This window comes from Chenopodium quinoa, unplaced genomic scaffold (assembly GCF_001683475.1).
Source record: "Chenopodium quinoa cultivar QQ74 unplaced genomic scaffold, ASM168347v1, whole genome shotgun sequence".
Lineage (NCBI taxonomy): Eukaryota > Viridiplantae > Streptophyta > Magnoliopsida > Caryophyllales > Amaranthaceae > Chenopodium > Chenopodium quinoa.
The window spans coordinates 428,414-450,290 of NW_018742969.1; the positions used below are offsets into that span (position 1 = coordinate 428,414).

Consider the following 21,877-nt stretch of genomic DNA (forward strand, 5'->3'; position numbering starts at 1 on the left):
TTTTTAGGTTTCAGGATCCGGTATCAAAAACCTTTGAGATTTTAGGGGATACATCTCGGGGTCATATAATGTCGTTTGGAACCGTATATGATCATTATATGTTGTCATAAATGTTCGTGGTAGAATTAAATTAATGAAATCGGTACAAGTTGTAAACCGGTAAATTGGCCATTTAAAGGCAAATTTGATGGTTTTACCCAGCCAATTGGACTCCCGGATGATATTAGGGACGATGGTTAACATTTTGGCAATTTTTATTTCCGAGAGAAAAAAGCCAAAAAATTCCAAAATTGAAGACTTACTTCCGGGCATTTTTCGAAATTTTGAAGGTTTCGGAACTCAGTGAAAAGTCTTGAAATTCCAGTGAATACATATTGGTGCCATATAATGCCGTTTCGAACCATATATGATTATTATATGTTGTCATAAATGTTCGTGGTAGGCTTGAGTTAATGAAATCGGTGCAAGATCTAAATAGGTAAATTAGTCGTTTAAAGGCAAATTGTATGGTTCCACCCACCTAATGGGACTCCCGGAAAGTATTAGGGACCACGCTTTTTGTGAAATTTTGGAGGTTTTGGGGCTCGTTGTCGAAAAGCCTTAAGATTTTAGGGGATACAGCTCGGGGTCATATAATGCCGTTTGGAACCATATATATTCATTATATGTTGTCATCAATGTTCGTGATAGGCTTGAATTAATGAAATCGGTGCAAGTTATAAATCGGTAAATTGGTCGTTTAAAGGCAATTTGGATGGTTCCACCTACCCAATTGGACTTCAGGAGTGTATTATGGACCATGGTAAACATTTTGACAATTTTTATTTCCGAACGTAAAAGTCAAAAAATTCAAAAACTTAAGGCGAATATCCACGCTTTTTGAGAAATTTAGAGTCTTCGGAGCCCGATTTCTAAAAGTCTTGAAATTCTAGGGAATACATCTCTGAGTCATATAATGTCGTTTGGAACCATATATGATCATTAGTTGTTGTCATAAATGTTCGTGGTAGGCTTGAGTTAATGAAATCGATGCAAGTTGTAAACCGGTAATTGGACCAAGTTGGATGGTTCCACCCACCCAATTGGACTCCCAAAGGATATTAGTGACCATGGTAAACAATTCGGCAATTTTTATTTTCGGGCAAAAAAAAGGCAAAAAATTCCAAAATTGAAGGCTTATATCCACACTTTTTGAGAAATTTTGGAGGTTTCGGGGGGGTATTAGGGACAATAATAAACATTTCAGCAATTTTTATTTCCGTGCGAAAAAAGTCAAAAAAATTCTAAAATTGAAGGCTAATATCAATGCTTTTTAAGAAATTTCGAAGGTTTCGAGGTCCGGTGTCGAAAAGAAATGAGATTTTAGGGGATACATCTCGGGGTCATATAATGCTGTTTGGAACCATAAATGATCATTATATGTTGTCATAAATGTTCGTGGTAGGTTTGAGTTAATGAAATCGGTACAAGTTGTAAACCGATAAATTGGTTGTTTAAAGGCAAATTGGATGGTTCCACCCACCCAATTGGAGTCTCGGAGGGTATTAGGGACCATGGTAAAAAATTCGATAATTTTAATTTCCTGGTAGAAAAAAATCAAAAAATCAAAAAATTCCAAAATTGAAGGCTTTTTGAGAAATTTTAGAGGTTCGGGGCTCGGTGTCGAAAAGGTTTGAGATTTTAGGAGATACATCTCGGGGTCATATAATGCCGTTCGGAACCACATATGATCATTATATGTTGTCATAAATGTTTGTGGTAGGCTTGATTTAATGAAATCGACGCAAGTTATAAACCAGTAATTTGGCCGTTTATAGGCAAATTGGAAGGTTCCACCCACCCAATTGAACTTCCGGAGGGTATTAGAAACCATGGTAAACATTTCGACAATTCTTATTTCTGGGCGAAAAAAAGTCCAAAAATTCAAAAATTGAAGGCTATACGCTTTTTGTGAATTTTTGGAGTATTCGAGGACCGGTGTCGAAAATTCTTGAAATTCTAGGGAATACATCTCAGGGTCATATAATGTCGTTTGGAACCATATGTGATCACTATTTTTTGTCATAAATGTTCGTGGTAGACTTGAATTAATGAAATCGGTGTAAGTTGTAAAACGGTAAATTGGACGTTTAAAGGCAAATTGGATGGTTCCACCCACCTAATTGGACTTCTGGAGGGTATTTGGGACCATAGTAAACATTTCGGCAATTTTTATATTTAGGCGAAAAAAGTCAAAAAAAATTCCAAAGTTAAAGGCAAATATACATGCTTTTTAAGAAAATTCAAATGTTTCGGGACCTGGTGTCGAAAAGCATTGAGATTTTAGGGGATACATCTCGGGGTCATATAATGCCGTTTGGATGCATATATGATCATTATATGTTGTCATAAATGTTCGTGGTAAGCTTGAGCTTATGGAATCGGTGCAAGTTGTAAACCAATAAATTGGTCGTTTAAAGGCAAATTGGATGGTTTCACCCAGCCAATTGGACTGAGGGTATTAGGGACCATGGTAAACATTTCGGCAATTTTTATTTACGGGTGAAAAAAAGTAAAAAAAATACCAAAATATTCACGTTTTTGAGAAATTTTGGAGGTTTTGGGAAAAGCTGTCAACTCGGGTAAACGGGTCGGGTTTGGGTCGGTAAGAGTGGATTGGGTCAATTTGGATTAATTCCATAACCTTTACGAGTCGGGTTTGGGTTGGGTCATGCTTGAGTCGGGTCACGTCAAGTTATACTTCTTATCGGGTTTGGGTTGGGTTTAGGTTGGGTTAATAACAGGCAGGTTACATTCGGGTCGGGCGAACAATAGGTCGGGTTTAATTCGGGTTTTCACGGGTTAAAACGGGTAAGGGTAATTCTCGGGTTCAAGTTGCGTTCGGTTCAAGTCAATAATTTGCGGGTTAGAATCAGGTCGGGTCATTCTCGGTTTTGAGTTTGTTCGGTTCAAGTCAATAATTTGCGGGTTATAATCAGGTCGGGTCATTCTTTGGTTCAAGTCGGGTTTGGTTCAAATCAATAATTTGCAGGTTATAATCAGGTTGGGTCATTTCCAAGTCGGTCATTCTCGGATTCAAGTTGGGTTATGTTCAAGTCAATAATTTGCAGGTTACAATCAGGTCGAGTCATTTCCAAGTCACGTCATATTCGAGTTCAACTAACTATAAATAGATAATTATCATTGTTTCGGGGTTTTCTGATGTCCTGCGGGAGAGTTACAATTCCGAGACTGGAACCGGACGCCTGTACCTGCAAAACAAACGGATGCTCCGGATGATTGGAGATCCGCCTCCGACGGTCAAGTTAGTACTTGATTAAGGAGTAATTAATGCGGAAATTAAAGTGATTGGGTCTCTCTAGGTGAGAGAGTTTAATGTGTGTAACCTGATTGGTCCACTTGTCAGATGGTGATTGGTGGGGAAAAATCCCCTAATCATTTGCCCCTCACAGGTGGCACGTGACTGGTCACGTGTTACCTGTGACAGGTATCGCCCTGTAACAGGCGACGACCTGCTACAGGTGTCACTCGGCGAGAGGCCGAGAGATTCTCCCGCCAAAATTTTGAATTCTGGAAGTGACCCTTCGCCTTCTCACTTCGCCTATATAAAGGAGTGTTGACTTCGGTCATTTTCACACTTGAAAACTTTGTGAGAGAACATTCGGACCCCTGAACTTGCTCTGACATTTTGGACCCTTTCTGCCTACCGCCTGCTCTGACAAGCCGACTGCAAAGGATTTTCAGAACTTCATCAATCGTCACTCGTTCAGGTAACCGTCGGTTCTCTTACTCTTAATTTCCTCTTTACTTTATTCTTTTTTGAAATGGCACCACGGAAGCACACGACACGACCTAGGTTAGTGATCAGCCGGTCACCGGGGACGGCTGAATCTAGGACTAGGAGTGCCGCCTGCCCTTTTCTGGACCCATCTTTGCCCTTTATACAAAGTCCGACTGTATCTGTGTCTATGCAGAGCATGATGGCCAGAACAAAAAAGACTGTCAGGATCTCAAACTCAGACGGCTCCTCCCACAGGGTGCCGATTAGTGAAACATCTGACAGGCGCCAGATGTGGAAGTGAAACAAAGCGGCTTGAAAGCCGGCAGTTCTGAGGGAGGAGTCAAAGTGACCCCTTCCCATTTTACAGTTGACAATTCTACATTCTCTCCTGCTCCTTTTAAAGGAGAGGAGGCGGGCCCCTCCGGGAGAGGGGAGGAGTCGTCCTCTTCGGACTCGTCAGAGGACGATTCCGAGTCTAGCTCTTCTGGCCATGCTTCTCTGGACACAGAAGAGAAAAACAGTCGCCTGCAAGAGGCAAGGCTTTCTCACGCAGTTGAGAAGGGGGACGATTGGGCGGAGCCATCCGCCTCTCACCGAGAGCAAAATACCCCCTACTACTGCACGGTACCTCGGGGCCGGATCACAGCCATGTAAGAGAAAGTGGAGAGCTTTATCGCAAACCACACAATGGGCCCCGGCTTTTTAGTGTTCGTGCCGGATCCAGAAGACACAGTCGTCTGGCCGGCTGGTACCAGTTATGATGGCGCCTGCTTTGGCTGCTACGAGGCGGCCATCAAGGCTGCGCTTCCCACTACATCCGGCTGTTCAGCGGATCTTGGATGGGTATGAGTTGGGGTTATGGCAGTTAGCCCCGAACTCCTGGGTCAACGTACTCGGCTATGTGGCCGGGTGCGAACTGCACGGGGTGGAGCCGAACTTCGAGGCTTTTGCGCACATGAACTACCTCAGCCGGACCCCTAAGGCAGGCGGTACCGGCTGGTATCAATTAACGAGCCACAGGGGCTACCTCATGACGAGAGGTAAAGCAAACAAATGGAAGGACTGGCGGAGCACCTTCCTTATCATTGAGAGTTCAGACACAGAGCTGAACAAGCGCTTCAACAGGTGGAACAGGAATCCACCCCTTCTTGCAGGCGGCCGCAGCATGCCGCCTGTTCCCCCCAAGGCTAAGAAAGAGATCCTAGATAAAGGACTCTTCAAAGTAGAGGTCGAAGGTGAACTCTACTTCAGGGGTACGAGAGCAAGTACCCCTGCACTGCGTCCCGAGCTTCAAATGGCTCTACGACGAGTACTTTTTGGCCGCCTGTGGCCTCAGCAGTCGGTGCTTAAGAGGTAGCCGGCCTGTCGAATACTCTGTTGTTCCATGCATTTCTTGTTATGACTTTTATTAACTTTGCTATTTGTTTTTGCAGCGGACGCCATGAGCAAAATTACCGCCTCCAAGACTGCGGCGGCCATGTTGCGGGCCTCCATCATGCAACAGTCTTCAACCGACACCCCCAACAAGGGGGCACCCTTGGTGGGCTTCGAACCTTTCACCCTCTTTGTGGAGTTGTGTTTATGCATATACTGACTCTTTTCTTCTTTTTTAGACGGGCGCTCCAAGAGCTTCTTCTTCCCAACAGCCGGACCCCAAGGCCCGGAGGACGACTGTTGCGAGCTCTCCTGGTTCTGCCAGGAAACATGTGGCGGCTGAGAAACAGCCGGCCACTTCTTCTAAAACTCCAGCTGGGCCACCTAGAAGTATGAAATTATCCTTGTAAATTTTAGACTTGCTCCCTTCTTTACTAGGTCTAATCCGTTTGTTTATGCTTGATGCAGCCGGCCCTCAGGAGCCTGACTTGGTCGAGGTGGCCAAGTCTATGATCAAGGCCGTTCCTCCAGCTGAAAGGGAGGCGGTCAGGGGTGTCGGCACCCTTGACCTAGACGGGATTGCAGGGATCCTTGCTGAGGTATACTTAGCATATTTTTGAGTATTTGAATTCCAGGACGCCTGTTTTCTTTTTTGTTTGGAAACTGACGCCTGTTCCCCTTTTTACTTAGGCCCTGCTCCGAGTGAACGGTCTTCGCAAGCCGCTTGACCGGAAGAACAAAGAGGTAAAGGCTGCAAAAGCTATGGCCGCCTCTGACTGTGATAAGGCAATGTTTCAAATTGCCCAAAATGAAGTTCTGACCATTGATATTCTTTATTATCAGGCGCAGGCTACCGCCGCTATCCGGGCTCAGTTAGAGGCGGCCCAGAAGAGGAATAGCGAGCTGGAGGCGACCATCAACAACCTCAAGGCCGAGCTGAGACCTCTTCGCCAAAAGATGTCCTCATACGAAACCTTGTAGAAATCCTTGGCGAGCGTAAAGGTACGCCTGGTGACCCAGGAGAAGAGTCTTACTCAGGAGCTCTCGGAAAAGGCCGAGCAAGAAAAGAAAGAGCTGGTCCGGGAGATGATGGAAGACTCTGCTCAAATCCAGCGCATGACTTGGGGCCGCCTCTTCCCCAATGCCGACTTTGCCTCATGGGAAAAAACGTACCGCCAGTGTTCTGATAGATATAATCAAGAGATCCTGGCGGCTGCTGAGGAAGAGGCGTTGGAGGAGGAGGAGCAGCCGGTAGTGGCGCTTGTGCCGCTTGGGGGTAATGCATCAAAGAAGGATGCAGTTGAAGCCGAGTCCAGCAAGAAGAGTGCTGACCCGGCAGCTGCTAATATTGAAGATCTGCCCCCTTCTTAAGCTTTATGTCTTCTTTCCACGGCCTGCGTGCCGTTTGTTTGTATTTACCCGGCCAGGGGGCCGGGGCTCTGAATATTTTGCCAGTCTTTAATGACCGGCTTCTTTTTAATGAATTTTTTTGTTTTGCTTTAAATTTGTTTAAGTATTGAATATTCTGATATCCAATTGTACACTATACCGACTGTTTTACATGGCCGATAGTTGCAAACAGGTACGGATAGTTAGTCACGCCGCCTATGCCCCTGGACGACTGGTTGTCTGTTTCCAGGCTAGACGATCAGTCGGCCATTTATCCAATCGGTATTCGAACCATTTTAAAGACTGGATCCCCTTTAGGCAGGCGGTCCTGTCATGTGTAAAATTAACCAAGTAGGAAAGTTGTTTCCTACTTGTCATGCTTTTAGGCTAGAGACTTTAGGCCGTCTAGGCCGACTGTTTCCCGCCATATTTAATCTAGTGTGAACAGGTGCTGTTTGAACACCTTTTTAGTTTCATACTAAATTTTTAAGGAGTGACCAAGTAAACATGATTGTTACCTAGTCGCCAAGTAACTGAGTAGTAGAGGTATCAAGCGGTGGGTACCGGTTGTTCCCCTTTATTCGCCAATGTTTGTTGGCTTTTAACTCATAGGTTGTTAACCTAGCAGGAGTAGTGGTTGAGAGCCCCTGTTTGCTAAAAACAGGCGGACGACTCATACCTTTTAGGCTCCATACTAAGTTTGAGAGAGTGACTATGAGTTAACTTTGGTGTTACTCAGTCGCCGTCACTCTTGCTTGAGTAGTAAAGGTACCAGGCGGCGGAGGCCGGCTGAACCTTTTGATTCGCCAATGTTTGTTGGCTATTAACTCAAGAGGTACCCCCTGCATTTATCCCAAGTAATACAGGCGGTCATCTGACTCAGATGCCAACTGCTACCACTGGTTTGGTTAGTGATAGAGTTATCCTTGTCTCAAAAACGGCTACGTGGTTGCCCTTGGGGACAGTCGTATAGGTGTCGTGTAATTAGTTTATAGAGCAATGTTCCACCCAAAAGGGAGCTGCTCTCTGCGACGAATTTCATCCGGAGGGATGCCGCCGGACGCCTGCTATGATGTTGGGACAGGTCGAATTAGTTTAAAGATTGGATCAGTTGGCTTGGCGCCTGGACTGATCATTCGGCTTGTGGAATTGGTTAGTTCTTGGTGAACGTAGGTGCTAAGTAAGAGGAGGGTAGCCGCCTCTGCGACGAATTTCATCCGGAGGGATGCCGCCGGACGCCTGCTATGATGTTGGGACAGGTCGAATTAGTTTAAAGATTGGATCAGTTGGCTTGGCGCCTGGACTGATCATTCGGCTTGTGGAATTGGTTAGTTCTTGGTGAACGTAGGTGCTAAGTAAGAGGAGGGTAGCCGCCTGTTTAGGCACAGGGTCGGCCAGGCCCTGATCATTTTTAGCTAAGTATAAGGGGGGTGGTTGTGTGCTTTGGAACTAGTCGGCCCTCTTCTTTGGAGAGTAGCCGACTATATATCCAGACGGCATGCCCCTTTGGTGAGTAAAATATTCAATGGAGAGTAGCCGAGGTACAGGCGGCATGCCCCTCTGAAGATAGAGTAAAATACTCAATGGAGAGTAGGCGACTGTAAAGGTACAGACGGCATGCCCCTCTGAAGATAGAGTAAAATACTCAATGGAGAGTAGCCAACTGTAAAGGTACAGACGGCATGCCCCTCTGATGATAAAGTGAAATACTCAATGGAGAGTAGGCGACTGTAAATGTATAGGTGGCCTGCCCCTCTTAAGTAAGAATAAAAATTAAACATGGAGAGTAGCCGACTGTTTGTCAGTAGGCATGCCCCACTTAGGTAAAAATGAAAACTGAGTATGGAAACTTTTATTAAGTAGCCCTTGACTATTTATATCATTCAAAAGAAATATTTCTTAAGATTATCTGCATTCCAAGTTCGAGGCAACGGTTGGTCGTCTGGTGTTTCCAGACGGTAGGTACCGTCCCTGACCTCTTCACAGATTCGGTAGGGTCCTTCCCAGTTGGGAGTTAGTTTGCCAGACTCATTAGCCCTTCCAACTGCTTCCATTTTTCTAAGTTCAAAGTCCCTCACCTTGAGTGGACGCCTGTGTACTTTTTTGTTGTATGATCTAGTCATTCTCAGACGGTAAATTTCATGGCGCAAGACAGCATTGCCCCTCCTTTCAGGAAGTGAGTCTAATGCCAGGCGCATGGCTTCCCAGTTTGCCTCTTCGTCATATAGCATTACTCGAAGAGTCGGCTCGTAGTGTTCTACTGGAAGAACAGCTTCCGCACCATAAGTTAGGAGGAATGGAGTTTCTCCAGTTGCCCCTTTTTCAGTCGTCCTAATGGCCCAGAGAACATGTGGTAATTCATCCGCCCATAGGCCGCCTGCTCGTTCAATCTTTTTCTTGAGACCGTCTGAGATGATTTTATTAAAGGCTTCTACCTGGCCGTTTGCTTGTGGACGGCCGACAGATGCAAAGTAGTGTGCAATTCCTTGGTCACCCAACCAGCTTTTGAGAACAGGTGTCTCAAATTGGGGACCATTATCAAAAACCATAGACATGGGAACCCCGAACCGAGTGATGACATTTTTCCAAATGAATGAAATTACATCCTTCGTCTTGATTCCCTTTACAGCCTCCGCCTCTACCCATTTAGTGAAGTAGTCGACGGCAACAAGTATGTACCTCCTTCCGCCTGTAGCAGGCGTATATGGACCCAGAATATCCATGCCCCACTTAGCAAACGGTAGTGGGCTATGAATGGTAGTGAGGTCAGTAGCCGGACGGTGAATTAGCTTGCCAAACCTTTGGCACTTGTCACATTTTTTCACCATCTCCATTGCATCTGCTTCTAAAGTAGGCCAAAAGTAGCCCTGCCGCCTTGCCCATTGAGCAAGCGTCCTACCGCCTATATGGGAAGCACAGTAACCAGAGTGAAGATCGTCTAGTATCTCTCGTCCCTTTTCTGGAGAAACACACTTTAAGAAGGGTTGAAGGTACCCCCTTTTGTGAAGTTCTCCCTTTATTATTTCAAAACTGGTTGCTCGTTTTTTCAGTGCTGCCGCCTGTTGATGATCATCCGGCAGGGTACCCTTTATCAGATATGCCCTGATTGGATCCATCCAGGTTGAGCTTATGTCTAAGATTCCAATAGGTTCTTCCTCAATGCTTCTCCTCTCCATTACTTCCCAAAAAACAGTTCGAGGAGTATCACAGGAGGCGGATGATGCTAATTTTGAAAGTGCATCCGCCTGGTTGTTTTTTGATCTCGGCACTTGGGTCAGACGAAAATCTTCAAGGGATCCGACCGCCTGTCGTACCGCCTGTAAATACTTGATCATGGCCGGATGGGTTGCTTCGTATTCGCCATTGTACTGACTCACTATCAATTGTGAATCAGAACAGGCGTCTATTTTTCTTGCCCCTGCCGCCTTGCACATGCGGATTCCGGCTAGTAAAGCTTCATATTCTGGCTCATTGTTTGAGTCCTGAAAACTGAAGCGTAGAGCATACTCGTACCTGTCGCCCTCTGGCGACTGACATATGACGCCTGCTCCACAACCATTTGAAGTAGAGCTTCCATCCACATATACCTTCCAGACTTGGTCTGGAACTTGAGAGTCAGGAGGATGAGTCATCTCAACAATAAAGTCAGCAAAGGCTTGCCCCTTCACTGCTTTTCTAGGCTCGAAGGTAACTTCGAGGCTCTGTATTTCTATGGCCCATTTGATCATTCGGCCTGACGACTCCATGATGGTCAGCAGCCGCTTGATAGGTTGGTCTGTATACACGACGACTGCATGTGCCAAAAAGTAGGGCTTCAATTTTTTAACAGCCATGAAGAGTGCAAGACCAAATTTCTCCACTAAGGGATACCTCAACTCGGCATTTTTCAGTACGTGACTGACAAAATAGACCGGGAGCTGACAGCCGTCTCTTTCAGCAAGGAGAACAACGCTTAACGCATGATCAGAGACGGCCAGGTACATGTAGAGTACTTCTTTGGGCAAAGGGCTGACCAGCCTCGGCAAGGAATGCAAGTGAACTTTCAATTTCTGGAAGGCCGCCTCAGCATCCGGCCCCCATTCAAACCTTGCCTTTTTCTTAATTGCCTGGAAAAAGTATAGGCATTTGTCGCCTGATCGGCTTAGAAATCTTCCCAAGGCCGCCAGACAACCTGTTAACTTCTGAACCTCTCGGATGGTACGAGGCGACTGAATGTCGATGACCGCCTGCACCTTCTCAGGGTTCGCCTCTATTCCTCTCTGATTGATAAGGAATCCGAGAAATTTCCCAGACTCAACTCCAAAGACACATTTCTTAGGATTGAGCATGACATGGTGCCGCCTGAGTGTGGCGAAAGTTTCTCGGAGGTCCGACAGATGATCTTTCTGAAGTTTAGACTTGACAATCATATCATCAATATATGCCTCGACATTTCTCCCAATCTGATCAAAGAACACAGTGTTTATCATTCGCTGGAAAGTGGCCGGGGCATTCTTAAGACCAAACGGCATGACCGTGTAACAGTATAACCCCTGATCAGTGACGAAGGCCGTCTTCTCCTGATCTTTCTCCCATAAAGGAATTTGATGGAAACCAGAGTAGGCGTCCATAAAGCTCATCAAAGCATGGCCGGCTGTTGAGTCAACCAGGTTATCAATTTTAGGCAGAGGGTAACTGTCTTTGGGGCACGCCTTGTTTAAGTCTGTGTAGTCTACACACATTCGCCAGGTGCCATTCGGCTTTTTAACAAGCACCACATTTGCAACCCAGTCTGGGAAGTAACATTGCCGAATGAACCCTGCATCAAGTAATTTTTTAACTTCGGCGGTTGCCGCCTGACTTCTTTCTTCGCCATGGTTCCGCTTCTTCTGCCGTACCGGCTTCTTTTTCGGATCCACGGCCAGTTTATGTACCGCCAGATCAGGACTAATGCCTGGCATTTCATGGACTTCGAATGCAAAGATGTCCTTGTATTCTTTCAATAGTTTGTGAAAGTCGTCACCCAGGTCCCTTAGAGCAGTCGTCCCAACCTTGATTGTTCTGTCAAGACGCGAGTCATCTAAGATCAGGTCCGTATGCTCACCAGCTGGCTGAGGGCGGAATTCATCCGACCGCTCCTCTGCCAATGATTGCTATTTTCTGTCTTTTCTTGCGGCTCCTGTCTGGGATGCCTTTCTCTTCTTGCCGCCTGCTTCTTGAACAGGCGCACTCTCCTTGACATTGTCAATGTCTATTTTTCCACCGCTCGACCCAGTGGCCATAACAGTGGGCTTGACATCCGAGAGATAGCACTCACGGGCCATCCTCTGATCTCCCCTTAGGGACCCGACTGTTCCATTATCCCTCTCAAACTTGAGCAACATAAGAGATGGGATTATAACAGCCTTGGAATTATTCAGGGTTGGTCGTCCCAGAATCATGTTGTAGGCCGAGAATTCTTCTACTACCAAGAACCGGACTACCATGTGTCGTCCTTCCCCTTTTTCGCCCAGGCGGATGGGTAAATCCACTCGTCCCACTGGGTGGACGACTCCTCCTCCAAACCCTACTAAAGGGTGGGATGTCGGATGTATGCAATCAGTCTGATATTTTAGTTTCGACAGACATTTGCTACTGAGGAGCTTCCGGTATCTATGAGGATTCGGCCAACTCTCTGGTTGGCCACTTTACATTCAATAACGATAGGGTCGTCATGCGGCCCTCTTACCCCTTCTAGATCTTCTTCAGTGATGACAATCTCAGGAAATGAATATTTGGAGGGCCGTTCTTGGTGAACGGAATTTACATCTAACCGTCTGATATTGTCTTTGTTGCCCCTAATAGTGGGGCCGCCTCCTGAGAAGCCGTCTGCAATGGTGTAGACGACTGCATCATCTGTATCGGAACTGTCGGCCTGTTGATTCTTTTTGGCCGACTGCTTTTTCGAGGAAGTGTTCCCCGTAGATTTCTTGACATAAGTGTCAAGATCACCTTGCTCAGCCAGGCGGTCCAGATACCGCATGAGACTGATGCATTCATTGGTGTGATGACCAACATCTTCATGATAATCACAGAATTTTTCTTGGTTCCGGTTGTTTGCAGAACCCTTCATGGGGACCGGCTTCTCAATTGAGATCCGTCCCTTGACTTCCTTTAGGATAAATTGGCTATCCTTGTTAAACGCATACTTTGGGGAGTATGGTTTGAATTCTTTTTTCTTTTTCTGGGCCGGCTGTTTAGAGGAATCAGCCGCCCAGACCTCTTTTCTCTTCTCGTCTTTGTTTGACGACTGTTTTTGTCGTCCTTCTCTTTTGTCGGACCTTCTCCCGTCTGACTGCTTTACCGTACTACAAAGATCAGTCGCCTGTATATAAGCTTCCGCTTCAATCAAGGCCTCTTGAAGAGTCGCCACCCTCTTTCGGACCAAATCAAATTTGAAGGTCGACCCGTCTTTGAGACCTCTGAAAAAGTCAGTATAGGCTACTTCATCCGGTAACCCTTGAATCTGTATTCTCATCAGGTTAAACCGCCTGATGTAAGAACGAAGCCCCTCCTTCTCGCCCTGCTGAATTGTTCCTAAATCAAGGGTCGTCTTCTTCGCTGGGATGTTCATGGCGAAGTTGGAGGTGAATAAGTAAGCAAGCGTCTTGAAGTTATTTACACAACCAGTCGGCAGGTTGCCGAACCATTGTTGTGCGATTCCTTTGAGAGTCGCTGGGAAACACTTGCACCAAGTGGGATTATCCAACCCTTGAAGGTACATCAGGTTGGTGAATGCCATCAGATGGTCTTCTGGGTTAGTAGTGCCGTCATAGGCGCCTACTAATACATTTTTCACTTTGACCGGCTGAGCGGCTTCAGTAATTTCCTTGGAGAAGGCCGACGGCTGTTCACCAAGTCTAAGCAACCGTAGCTGCCAGTCCATAGGTTGGACATTTTTTGCTGCATGTCCACCAAACGGAGGTGGCTGTAAAAAATACTGTTGTTGCGGTACAAACGGTAAGTTTGGTACCGCCTGGTCGCTATGAAAGCCGGACTGACGGGAGGTGCCGCCTGACTGACTCTCATGATACGACTGAGTATGCCTCATCGAGGTATTTCGCAGACTGTCTTGGAAGTTTGAAGTAGAGGCCGACTCTGACAATCGGTCACTCTTCTTCTGCTCTAGCAGTAGCCGAGCGTCTGTGTATGTTTTCCTCGACCCGTCCGCCTGAATATGACGAACAGGTTTCTTATTTCCTGGAGTAGGAAAACGGTATTTTGTGAAATCAAGGGCAGGTGGCTCCCACTTCCTAGATTTAGGATGAGGGGTCGCCTCTCGCCCTTGAACTGGCTTCCTCTTCCGTGAAGTGGAGGGTTTCTTAGCCGACTGCTCCTTGTCCAGAGCAGGCGGCTTCTTGTTGATCAACTCTTGAATTTCTCCCTTGAAGTCCCTCATGAAGGTCATGAGTTCGTTCCTTGTGATGGGAGCAGACCTATCAGTCGGCTGCTGCCGAACAGGCGGTGCGCCTGCTGGCTCGCTTCCAGTTTGAAGATTTTCCCGTTCCCTCCTTTCGGTATGACGGGTACGTCGGGCCCTTAGGGTCCCGTCTGAAGTTGTGTGAGCTTCAACTTCAAATTCATTCTCAGTATCGTGGTCCGACTGAACTAGAGGGTCGTCCAGGGGACGTCTCTCTTCAGGAGCCGGCACAAACGTGGATGCCATCTCAGAAGTACTCTCCCCACAGACGGCGCCAAGATGTTTCGGGGTTTTCTGATGTCCTGCGGGAGAGTTACAATTCCGAGACTGGAACCGGACGCCTGTACCTGCAAAACAAACGGATGCTCCGGATGATTGGAGATCCGCCTCCGACGGTCAAGTTAGTACTTGATTAAGGAGTAATTAATGCGGAAATTAAAGTGATTGGGTCTCTCTAGGTGAGAGAGTTTAATGTGTGTAATCTGCGTAATCTCCCTTAATGAGGATTAAGGGAGGTATTTATAACCTCGGGAAACGTGCCAATCTAGGTTTAGGTTAACCTTGGTTGATTGGGCTTCCCACGGAAGTTGGGCCTAGGTGACCGGTTATCCCAGGTGTCATGGGAAGGACACGTGTCGTGTCGTAATTGGTCCAGAGTGGACGGATCATTGCTTGACACGTGGCAGGCTCCTATTGGCCCATGTGACGGACACATGGCGGAACCTGATTGGTCCACTTGTCAGATGGTGATTGGTGGGGAAAAATCCCCTAATCAATCATTTTTATCAAGCTAATTATTTCCTTTGACTATAATATATATGGCAATATACTAGAGAACTGTAGTCTATAATTTAGGAATATAATTATCTCCTTTGACCATACAACAAATATACACTATATTTCACTCTTAAATTTGAGGATGATGCTCCTTTCTTTTGCTGGCTTGGTCTCCCTAGACAAAATGCTTTGATCAACAATTATAAGGTGGTCTAAATTGCATTTAAGGTGATTTGAAATCGAGTCAGGAACAATTTGGGTTGAATTTAGGTTGGGTCAATAACAAGTCGTGTTAATTTCGAGTCGGGCTAGTAACAAATCGGGTTGAATTTTTGGGTTGGGTAAGTAATAGGTATGGTAAAATTCGAGTCGGGTCAATAACAAGTCGGGTTGAAATTGGGTTAGGTGAATAACAAGTCGGGTTGATTTCGGGTCGGGTTTGTAACAGGTTGGGTTAAATTCGGGTTGGGTTGAATTCAGATGAGGTTAGTAACAAGTCGGGTTAAATTCGGGTTTTGACGAGTTAAAACAGGTTTGGGTCAATTTCGGTTCAAGTCGGATTCGGTTAATAATTTACGGGTTACATTCGTGTCGGGTCATCTCCAGGTCAGTTCATGTTCAGGTTCGGGTCACACATACTCGGGTCTAGGGTTGGTTTCAGGTCAGGTCAGGTCGGGTTTAGGTCACCATTTTTTCGGGTTCAGATGGGTCGGTTAATAATCGGATTTGTGTCGGTATTTCGGGTCGGGTCAATTTTTGACAGCTCTAGGTCCTCCCAAGAAAGAAGGGGGAAGGAAACAATGGTCAGATAACAGAAGGGTTAATCTTACATGTATAAGCTGATAAATGCAAGCGAAGGGGGAGTAGCAATGCAGGTTGAATTGGGGGGTCGTTATGGAGGAGGTGAAGAAAAGAACTCGAAGTTGCTTAGGAATTGATCTGAGTCTTTGCTTTTGTACATTATATTCACATGTGAAAGGAAATGGGAAAAACCGACATCCTCCCATCAGTATGCCAACCCCATGCTCATTGTGATTCTTACATTTTAACTTCTAAGTTTCTAAGCATGGGCCCCACAGGTTTCAGTTTTACAAAATTCCCAACAGACACTAGGTTGAGGTTTGACATAATACAAACCTAACTTCAAATCAAAAATCGATTAAAGCGTTTCAGTTCAATAAGGAGTCACTTACTGGACCGGAAGATCTTGAATCAGCACTGGAAGCTACATCATCTCCCTCCACCCAACAATGGCCCTGAGGAATATTCACTGTATCATGTGAGTCAGACAGATTGAGCCAATCACCAGGCATAGCAATGATCCTCTTCACATGTCTCTCCTTGTGATTACTTGGGGACCTAGCGTATTTTACAACAACAAACGCGAAAACATTAGAAAAGATGCCAAGGTGTTGAATACAGACAGCACTGCTAAAAATTCTACTTAGAATAGTAACTAGGAACAAACTTAAAAATGACAGCCACAGAAGCTAACATATATAAGGGAGATATTGAATAGCAAAAACGGTAAGGATGATTGTATGAAATTTATGCTTTCAATCATGTCAGCAAGAAGCAAGCATGTTACATTATTTAACAACCAAATCAAGAAGCTTTATGAGAGACTCACAAGAAAATTATAACATCACCACGTGAAAAGTTGTAATTCTTGAGGCAAAATTTCTCCACCAAAACATAGTCTACAAAATAACAATCGATGTATAGTTAGCCACGCCTAAAAAACCTATCAAAAGCATTTTCTTCATCATTAGACATTTCCTTACCTTTAAAATAACTACGTGCAGGATTGAATGTAGGAGACATAGAATGTCCAGAAATTCGTGAGACAGATGCAAATCGGTCAGAAACAGTTAGGGATATGATACCAACTGTAAAACATTTTTTGGCAACACCCCACCAATAATTAGGAGTAGCCATCCAAAATTTTGTAACCCAATAATCGTCAACTGAAATCTGGAGTCATCCGCTTCAACTTTCAATGAATAGGATCACAAAATGGTTTGCATATATATCAAGCCAAATACCTGGTATTAATCAACATTAATCAGTCCAACATTTCTACATCAATCAGAGTTTAAAGGTGTTGAAAAAAAGTGCAAAATACAATAGTACCCGCCTATTCGATTCCTCTGTACAAGATCATTATATAAGATTAGCTGTTTATAGCATCCAAATATTAATTCGAAACCTCAATATACTTCCTGAATGAGCTCAAAAATGATAGAAGCATGTAATTTTCGCTAAGAACATACTTATTCTAATTTTTATTTCAATGGCTTTTAAAAAAAACGCCAGAATTTATTGTCACAAAGTAGAATGCTGCAGAAATTCTTCCAATTTCAACTCACTATAGTCTATACCAAATCACCAAGTAAACAAAATATAATTCAGTAATCAGCAAGTTCTAGAAAAATGCATACTTTAATCTGTAATACTACTACAATTTAATGAATTACCCAAATTGATGAAGATAGAAAACCTAATTAATAAGAAACAATCAAGTCCCTAAAAACTACCAAACAGTTTATCTAAACTTTGATTTGAGCTTGCCAATGAATAATTGAGGCATGAAAAAATCAGTTTGAACACGAAAGAGTTAAGCAATGGAAGATTAATTACCTAGCAAGTGACTTTGGATTTCAATTTCTGGAAAAGATTGAATTTGCCCCAAATCTTTCCCTCTCAATATTGTAATTTGAACCTCAATTCCTCAATTTTGAGGAAGGAGGAAAGAGCCTTGTGCCGTACTCCAATAGTAAAATAGTAATCAGTTTGATTTCTGAGATATAGTGTACAATGGTTGGGGCCTTGGGGGTAAGGGTTCTTTTTGCGGGTCATTTGGATCGGATATGAGTCGGATTTATTTGGATCTTCTCACTTTCTAATTTCTAAGAGTAGTCGGGATCAGGATCAGCTTTGGATTCAAGCTTCGATCATTGGGTTACTACTTACTAAACAACCAAACACGTCCATCATGATTATTGATGCACTCATACACCGATGGTTTATAATTACAAGACATTTTAAGATATGATAACGAAGGGTGAGACGAGGCATGAATGATATAGTTTGAGGCATCAAAGAGGCTTCTTGAGACCCGTTGGACGCCTTGGGAAGCAACTCAGTGCTTAATCTTGTCAAGTTTAAAAATGTTTATTGAAGATCAAATTTGAAGCCCATAATATTTGTCTTAAGTCTCTTGGGGTCTATGGTGAGTTTGAAAAAGTTGAAAATTGTCCAAATTTGAAGGTTACTCACTTAATTGTTTTTTTGGACCAATTTTTAGGAAATCCTTTCATCCGTAAAGTGATTGCGTGGTGTGTTTTCCAAGGTTATTAAAATTGATTTGGAAACATAACAGACCTACCACTAAGTGCATAAAGTCTCGAGAATGAGTTTGGTACAACTATATAACCATTTTGAAAAATTGTTGAAGTAGTAGCCAATAGAAGCAAGAGATGATTCCAATTAGTAAGTAGGAATCTTTCAGTGACATGGGTTATCAAATCAAAAAACACCCATTACCATTGTTGATACATGGGTTACTTATGGAGTACAAATTGTACAAATGTAAAATTATTTATAGATAATCCTTTGTGAAAGTAACCATAACAAATCATTGCAAGAATATATGAATATTACTCCTATATGACTATATTAAGATAAAATACTGTAATTTTGTTGGATATATGTAATATGGATACATATTTCTCTCAAAGTTTGGCTGTTAAAGAATTCCACTTAGAGCTCTTAAACATCAATTCTGGAATGCTAGGCTCAAATGGCTCAAAAAGTGCCTCAACTTCTTGCATATCAACTTCCTGCACACTAGATGGATTCCACTTTGGATTCTGCCAGCAGTAAAAAAAATATATGTCAGCTATGTAAATTTAACATACTAGTACACTCGAAGAATCAGATTCAAGGCAATCGAACAAAAACAAGGCCATAACAAAAGACCCTTTAGTAATGTTGTTGCATTTACCAAGTTATGAGTTTATTCTGTACTTGTGCATAACAGGTGCAGTTTGTGCAATATAATTTGAATGGAAATTAGACAAACCTGATCGTTGTCCACCAGAATAGCACGGACACCTTCTGCAGCGTCTTTTCTTAGTGAAACTCTAAGAATAACTCTGTACTCCAGTTTCATCACTCCACTAACCTACATATCAAGCACGGAAAAACAGAAAACAAGAAACAAAAATGAGAGCAAAGTCTTAATAAGATATGCAGACCGCGTAAATGAGAAGCTTCAGACTCACATTTGACAGATGAACATCATTACTTTTGACAGCTGATGCAATTTTAGCATAATACTTGTGTGTTAAGCACAGAGAGAATGGAGCGCCTTTCCCAAGCCCTTCCAAGGCCTCCTTGGCCCATCCAGCCACTGCAGATTATACCACGCTCATGTTGTAAGACTGATAAAAATGGCATAATGAATTTACTAGGGTGCACAATGGGTATCTTACCTCTGGTATCAGAATTCTGCTGATGCATTTTCAATTCCTCAAATATATCACTTACTGACTTGTTTGCATTGAAGGTAGAGGCAATATAAGGCAAAAGCAACTTCAGCTGTGACTCGGTATGTGGCTGGATACTGTATTTTGACAGTAGCTCTGCAACATCTTGGTAAGGATCCTCCGAACTGTCCAAAAATCAGCTTATTAAAATTGTATTGCTGACATAATATGCAGCAACAGACGAGAGAGGATAGTGACAATAATGCAGTAACATCAGTCCATTTTTATAACCTTGTGAACTAAAAGAAAGAACGCTATACATACAAAGTGGATGTCAACAAGGACTCCTTTAGAGAACCTAGGTTACTCGATGGCACATAGTGCGTCCCTAGGCCAACGTACAATGCATCAGCTGGGTTAGATATTCTTTTACCAGTCAGACCAAGATAAGCACCTGCATGATATAACAGAAACAGATTTTAATGTCCGGTTTACTTTCCAACATGCATATTGTGCTTAAGTTACATTAGGTTGTGTTGAGAAACACCAAACACGGCCTAGCTTACCCACTGATCCATCTCCTGGACTGTTTGCCGCAATGTAAGAAAACCCTACATCAGGTAGCATACCAATACTATTTTCTGGCATAGCAAATACAGTCCTCTGTTACAATTATACAAGAAAAGATCAGAATATATGTAATCTGCAATAGCTTCAGAAAAGTTAGTAAAGAGCTAACAAATTAAGACAGCACCTCTGTCACAACGCGGAAATGGCCATGGCATGATAAGCCGATACCCATACCCATAGTTATGCCATTCATCAAGCTGATGTACGGTTTTTTGTATTCAGATATCTTGCAAATCAAAGTATACTCTGCCGTGAACACCTGCCAATAATTGAAGAGATTAAGCATAAAAAACCAAGAGATACAAATGAATTAATAGGAGAAAATTGAGCACAGAAATTCAATACAAACAATATAGGTAAAAGATACATTGGAGCTTGAACAAAAGGAGGTAGACCAATATTATGATCTTCATAACATCATCAAATAATAGTAGCACCAGCTTAATAGCTAGAAAGCGCATAGCATTACAGATTAAAGAGTGGCACATTGAAAAGTATTCGCCTCAAAGATAATATACTTGACCTCGCCTACACATTATACACACTTTAACATATATCTCTACCCTGAAGACTATATGTATGTTTCAAAATCAGATAATGAAGTAGTAGGAACAAATAAGTTTCAGACAAAAGTTGGCCTCGACAATAACAATTAATACTATAAAAAAAAAAAAAAAAAAAAAAAAAAAAAAAAAAAAAAAAAAATTGTTAATAAAAAAAAAAGCACAAACCTCAATCTGAGTTGATAATTTTTGAGTTCCAGTAAGATACTTCACATCACCACCTAGAGATCAAATAATACATTGAGTTAGATGCTAAAACAGAATTGAATACTCCCTTCGTCCCAAATTACTTGGAAAAATTTCCTTATTAACTCCTATAAATGGCACAAATTTACTTGATATATATATACGGATCAGTAAGGAGTCATTTCTTTTTTCTTTTTTGCACAAAATCATGTGCTGGTTAAAGGTTGGCAAGTAGAGTTTGCTCACATTTACTGAATTGAGCTGAACTGATTGGAGCTGAACTAAACTAAACTGAAATTAAGCTGAAGTCAACAAACCCTAATTCGGTACAAAAAAGGATTGTGTTTGCATCATTACCAGCACAGAACGAACGAGGTGAACTACTCTCTACTAGAACACATTTCACTCTTGGATCTTCTTCCCATTCATCTAGAAAGCTTTTGAACTTATTGTCCATTTCTGCAGCAAAATTAAATAAAACTTTATGGAAACAAAAAAAAAAACAAGTAACAAGCCTTCCATTGATCAATTTTTATAAAATTAGCTAAATAAAAATAATGATACAATCATGCCAATGTAATAATCCTCGTGCTCAAACCCTAAGAGAACTACGTACAACTAACATGTACATATTCTACATTTCTACTTAAGCACGCACTCTATAGTCCATACATATATAACAACAATGATACGAGTCTTCTTATTAGATCATACATCCATGGTTCCTATGTATTGAACAATATAATCATTGAATAATTAGTATAACTAACCATTATGTGTAAAAAGTTGATATTTTAAAACTATACATACTTTAAGGTGAATATTTTCTTAGTCAATGAATACTCGTTTTATTAAAGTTACAATTCTTTGAATGAGACTATTACAGAGACGGAAGGAGTATTTTACTTTCCGACCACATAGTTATAAGAAGGGTACAGTAAGACTAAATGCACTCTAACTAAGTTACGTCAATGTACATTTCAACCATGGTGAACAAATTAAATGTAAAGAAAGCAAAAATTGACCTGGAGTCATGGCGTTGAGAGCTTTAGGACGATCAAGAGTAATAACAGCGACGCCATTAGCTTGAATGTTTCCCTTGACGAACTCATTGGCAAGAGAAGCGGAAGCCATGATCAATGAGAAAGAGAAGAATGAAGAGATAATAATGCAAGTAATAGTATTAATGCATGATTTGATTAGAATAGAAATCTAGAATTATTAGTAAGTAATAATTCGAGTTGGTTGA

The 21,877-nt window shown here is 42.9% G+C and overlaps 2 protein-coding genes across 2 annotated transcripts in view; both read right to left on the minus strand.

The window, feature by feature from the left end:
• Positions 1 to 17,608, minus strand: part of LOC110729090 (mitochondrial inner membrane protease subunit 2-like) — a 29,213-nt gene extending 11,605 nt beyond the window's left edge. Inside the window, exons 1-4 of the mRNA XM_021908789.1 lie at positions 17,400 to 17,608; positions 16,544 to 16,804; positions 16,390 to 16,459; positions 15,953 to 16,118 (exon numbers count right to left, since the gene is read on the minus strand). Of these exons, the coding sequence (XP_021764481.1) occupies positions 15,953 to 16,118; positions 16,390 to 16,459; positions 16,544 to 16,697 (390 nt within the window). The 5' untranslated portion in view covers positions 16,698 to 16,804; positions 17,400 to 17,608. The remainder of the gene's footprint in view (positions 1 to 15,952; positions 16,119 to 16,389; positions 16,460 to 16,543; positions 16,805 to 17,399) is intronic.
• A 683-nt stretch (positions 17,609 to 18,291) lies between these two features.
• Positions 18,292 to 21,837, minus strand: LOC110729092 (3-hydroxyisobutyryl-CoA hydrolase-like protein 3, mitochondrial). Its single transcript, XM_021908792.1, has 10 exons — positions 21,654 to 21,837; positions 20,986 to 21,087; positions 20,611 to 20,663; positions 20,004 to 20,138; positions 19,816 to 19,912; positions 19,574 to 19,703; positions 19,256 to 19,434; positions 19,046 to 19,173; positions 18,844 to 18,945; positions 18,292 to 18,631 (listed from the first exon to the last, which is right to left on the minus strand). Exons 1-10 carry the CDS (start codon positions 21,760 to 21,762, stop codon positions 18,494 to 18,496), a joined length of 1,173 nt encoding a protein of 390 aa, XP_021764484.1. The 5' UTR covers positions 21,763 to 21,837; the 3' UTR covers positions 18,292 to 18,493.
• Between the last annotated feature and the right edge of the window lie 40 nt (positions 21,838 to 21,877).